Source organism: Arachis ipaensis, chromosome B01 (genome assembly GCF_000816755.2).
Source record: "Arachis ipaensis cultivar K30076 chromosome B01, Araip1.1, whole genome shotgun sequence".
Classification (NCBI taxonomy): Eukaryota; Viridiplantae; Streptophyta; class Magnoliopsida; order Fabales; family Fabaceae; genus Arachis; species Arachis ipaensis.
Window position 1 is genome coordinate 22619290 of NC_029785.2, and position 4905 is coordinate 22624194.

At 35.9% G+C, this 4905-nt stretch overlaps 1 protein-coding gene across 15 annotated transcripts in view; it reads left to right on the top strand.

Moving 5' to 3' along the window:
- LOC107627358 overlaps window positions 1-2357 on the top strand; it is a 4118-nt gene extending 1761 nt beyond the window's left edge. For 2 of the 15 annotated variants that reach the window (XR_002359522.1, XR_001617574.2), the window contains 3 exons: window positions 514-661; window positions 953-1224; window positions 1414-2133. Coding sequence is in view for 1 of the 15 variants with exons in the window: in XM_016330201.2 (XP_016185687.1) it covers window positions 329-373; window positions 514-661; window positions 1125-1220 (289 nt within the window). In the remaining 14 variants the exon portion in view is untranslated. Of the gene's footprint in view, window positions 1-328; window positions 374-513; window positions 662-952; window positions 1230-1394 lie in introns of those variants that run through there. The other 13 variants (XR_002359535.1, XR_002359537.1, XR_001617575.2 and 10 more) reach the window with 13 other exon arrangements.

Sequence of the window (4905 nt, forward strand, 5' to 3'; positions counted from 1 at the left end):
TATTAGTTCAACTTGCGTGAAATATTTTGATTTGGCAATGGCAGAAAATGAAAAGGGCTAAAACATAGGATTATCTCATTTGGTGTTTTTTCATCATTCATAGGTATTGAAATGAGAAAATTTTAATTACAAGTATTCCTATTTTACTATTGGATTTGTGTCCTTGATTCATATGTTACTAAATGGTTTTTATTAACAAAACTAGTGTTATATATACCAAGCACGAAGTGTTAGATAATTTTAATTAATAAGGATCAAATGCAAAACATTTTCTCAAATTCCAAATGGATCAGCTCAATGTTAAATCTTCTATTTTTATTGTCATCAGGAATATTACTAGAGTGTCCCCATGGCCATTTGATGTTATCAACAGGTTATTAGTGATAATTTTAATGTTTTGCAAATTGTTTTTTATTTTTTATTTTTTTCTTTATCTGCTTAGTGCTTAATGTTATAAGTTGTGATGTTTTCTTCAATACCGTAAACACTTCTGCATATTTTGCTGAATAACAGAAACTTAAAAGCCTTTCAAGAACTGCTTGGTTGGCTCAAGCGGAATACCCGCAAAGGTGCTTATTGTTTAGAACACTCCATCTTGAATTGGAAGGATTTAGCTGGCAACACCATTTTGCACGTAGCAGCACTCAATGATAACAATCAGGTATTTGTCATGCTTACATATACATCTAAAAACTGCCGTCCAAATTATATACTCTCTAGTCCTTTCCTTTCAAGTTGATATATCAAGATGCAATTAACTATTCCAATGCTTGTGTGCTGCAAAAAGCAATATAGCATATAAAATCAATCATATAAGGATAGTTATGGCAAGTTTCTTTTTTAAAATATTCTCATGATAAAATTATTGATACATTATTCAACATAGCATAACAGAATTGTTTGCTTTTATAATGCTCTTAGATATGATCTAATTGTCCTTCTATTCAACTAGTGTAACTCAGGTTTCTAAGTCTAACCACAAGCTGAATCTAAATCTGAACTTTTCATTTGCGACAAAGTCGATGAAAGAAGAAGTATGGTCTACTCTTGCTTGCCGTTAATGTCCCATATTTTTACTTACATACATGGAATACCACCTCATTGAGATTTTTCAAATCCTGAAGGAGCAAAGAGACAATTTCTGCATTCAAGTTGTTGCTTTTGCTACACGTGAGAATGCACAGTCTTTGAATTGCAATATGCGGCCTCTTTGGCATTGAACAAGTAGGTACTTAAATGAGTTGATCCTTGTATTTTTTTCTAATTTGTCCTGTTAATTACTTGAATCTCTGATTTGAAATTTTTATTACACTATTATTAATGAAATTTTTGAGCTGAACTTATTTTCTTCCTTTTTTCCCCCCAAAAAATTGGATGATGAAATCCACTGATAGGCAATTGTTTTCTTGAAAGCTAAACTGATATGGGGAACTCAACACAATATGAAGACAATGTTTCTCAACCCATGGTGGAAAAGGAAAGCTGAGGCGTCAAGGTTGCTTATAGCTGAATGCTTACTATAAGCAAATGGAAGAAACTTGACTATGAAATATAAAGAAATGAGGAGCTCTTGCATTGAGTGAAATTAGCAACAAGAGGTTAATGGCTGAGAATGCCAGTGGAAAGTGGTTAATGGCACAATCCATTCTTAGAGAATAGATCGAGACATTTTAAATATCAGATTCTTTTTTAAGTTATTTAATTTTATTTTTTGCTGAGAGGGATAAAATCATTAAGAATAAATTGTTTTTTCTCACATTCCCTCAACTATATCATCAAATGGTATATTTGCTCACAAAACCTGTGTCAAATTGTCTTTGTAAAGTTGAGTCCAAACACACTTTTCATGTATTTTGCAAATGCATTTGGAGCATCGCATTTGAGGTATGAACTGGAATTGATTAGCATATTAAGAAGGTTCTGTGTATTATTATGCACTAAGAGAAAGCTGATTCTTACATGCTTATAGGGAAGCTTGCATTAAGAATATCTTTCATACATGCTATTTTTCAAGAATTATGAGTGTTCTTGTTGATTGTGGATGTATTTCAACTAATTCAATGCATAATCTGATTTTTTTATTTTATATTCTAGGAGGTTCAAGCTTCAGCTAAGGAGGCAGCTGAAACAGTGGTTTTGGTCACTGATGAGGAAGGTGTGGAGTTACCCATATTATATCTTGTGAAAGGTGTTAATGAGCCAAAGCTGTTTTGATATTCACATAAGAACAGTTTTCTTGTTCTTCAAATCACAAATTTTGACTTTTTCTTTTGTTGTGGCTTTGATGATGTGTATATTGTATTTTTCAAATAATAAATTTTATTTTTTTGTTGACAAATGTGATGAAAGTTTATGTATGTTGGATTGGTTAATTTAAAATTATATAAAAATTGTTCCATTGCTTAAATTAGTAATTCAAACTATGATTTAAAATTATGTATCAATTTTGCAATGTTTAATTAAGAAGATTTATAAACAAGTATAGCTATAAGTATTTTGATCTAACTTATAGTCATATTTTCGGCTATTGGCACACTTTTTAAGAGTATCCATATCTTCTCGTAATCATCAATAGCCACGCTTATCAAGCGTAGCCATATTTTCCTTTATCGGCACGCTTAAAAAGCGTAGCTATATCATTCTCTATCGGCACGCTTGAAAAGCATAGCCATATCTTCCTCTATCGACATGCTTTCAAAGTGTACCCAAAACAATCCCATTGGGCATGCTTCCAAAAGCGTGGCGATATATACACTTTGGTATGCTTTTAAAGCATAGCTATAGGTTAATACATACGGCCACACTTTTAACCATGGCAAGAGATGAAAGCATGGCAAAAAAGAAAGCGTGCCGATAGATCCACAAAAGTGTGGCGATAGAGCAATCGGTATGCTTGCGAATGTGACCCTTTTAAAAGCGTGCCGATAGCTTTTTGAGCTATCGGCACACTTTTTTGCACTTTTCGGCACACTTTAAAAGCATGGAAAAAAACTTATTTTCTTGTAGTGTTATGGCTAGGGCTACTGCGGTCTAACTATCGTTTTGGAGTTGACGTGAAAGCACCTCAAGCACATTGACCACCACCACCGTCCTCTTTACATAAATCCATTTACACACAATCCATTTCGGGTATCCCTCGAAACAAAGTTATAAAAAATTAAAATTATTAAATTTATTAACTATAAAACTTTATGATTTTTTCCTTCTTATTCCATTCGCCCAACGGCCCATGTTCACGTCCACGAGGATTAACCACATCACGAGGCACCAACATTGGTCCCAAAAGGCCGAAACCACGTGCACAGTTAGGGGTGTATAGGACTCGATACCAAAATCCAGCCCAAAGGCCCATCATATTTAGGCTAGAATTGATTAGATAAAATCTCGAAACGCGACAAACCCAAATGCAAAGAACCTTGCCCGGTCTAAGTATTCAACCGGATTAAGGTTATTACTTAGCTCAGTCGCCAGGTTGAACCAAATTAATCTTTATCCGGTCTCACACTTTCACACAGCATCCTCTTGGGAACAGCCACCCCACCCACACGGCCGCACTTTGCCTCTCTCCATTCTCCTCTTTGTACTTCGTTCCTCTGCGGCGGCCACTTCTCTGGTGGCGCCGTCAATGAGCCTCTCATCACAGTTCGAGTCAGACGAACCTCTCATCACCGCTTTTTTCTTTGAGTTTTCCATACTTAACACGTTAGCTACAACATTGCATGGGTCGATATGCACAGCGCCTAGTATCCATTGTTTATGGTTAGGACTATTCAGGTCCAACTATCATTTTTTACTTGCGTGAAAGCACCTCAAGCATGTTGACCACCACCACAGACCTCTTTACACAAACCTATTTACACACAATCCATTTCAGGTATCCCTTGAAACAAATTTATAAAAAAATAAAATTATTAAATTTATTAACTATAAAACTTTATGCTTTTTTCCTTCTTAATTCCATTCGCCTAACGGCCCAAGCTCAAGTCCATGAGCATTAACCATGTCACGAGGCACTAACATTGGTCACAAAAGGACGAAACCACATGCACAGTTGGTTATGTACAGGATTCGATCCCGGATTCTGGCCGAAATTCCAAATATATTTAGGCTAGAATCGATCAGGTTAAATCTCAAAATGCGACAAATCCAAATGCAAAGAAACTTGTCCAGTCTAAGTATTCAACCTAATTAAGGTTATTGCTCAGCTCAGTTGCCCAGTTGAACCAAATTAATCTTTATCCAATCCCACACTTTCACACAACACCCTCTTTGGGACAGCCACCCCACCCACACGGCCGCACCACGCCTCTCCCCATTCTACCCTTCGTCCTTCATTCCTCTGCAGCGCCCACTTCTACGGCGGCGTCGTCGATGAGCCTTTCGCCACCGTTCGAGTCATACGAACCTCTCATTACCACTTTTTTCAATGACTTTTTTATACTTAACGAGTTTACTACAACATTGCATGGATCGATATGTGCAGCGCCTAGTATCCATTGTTTATGGCTAGGACTACTGGGGTCTAACTATCGTTTTGGAGTTGACGTGAAAGCACCTCAAGCACGTTGAACACTGTAACATCCTACCACACAGAGTCTTATGCTTAAGTCATAAAACAGTATATATATATATAGCAAGGATATTTTTACGTAGGAGCCTTTTAAAGAAAAGTTTAAAGCAAAAGCGTTAAACAGAAAAGCGCATAACTCACGTAAGCGATAAACGTAAACCGGATAGGATGAGAGTAAAACGACATAACTATATATACATAAGGAAAGACTTCCAAGGATACAGATAACAAAGCTTCTGACTCAGCTTGCGAAGTTTAAACCAACCAGAGCACATATATATATATATGTATACAAAGTAACCCAAAATACCCAAAATACAGTTTATATATAACGT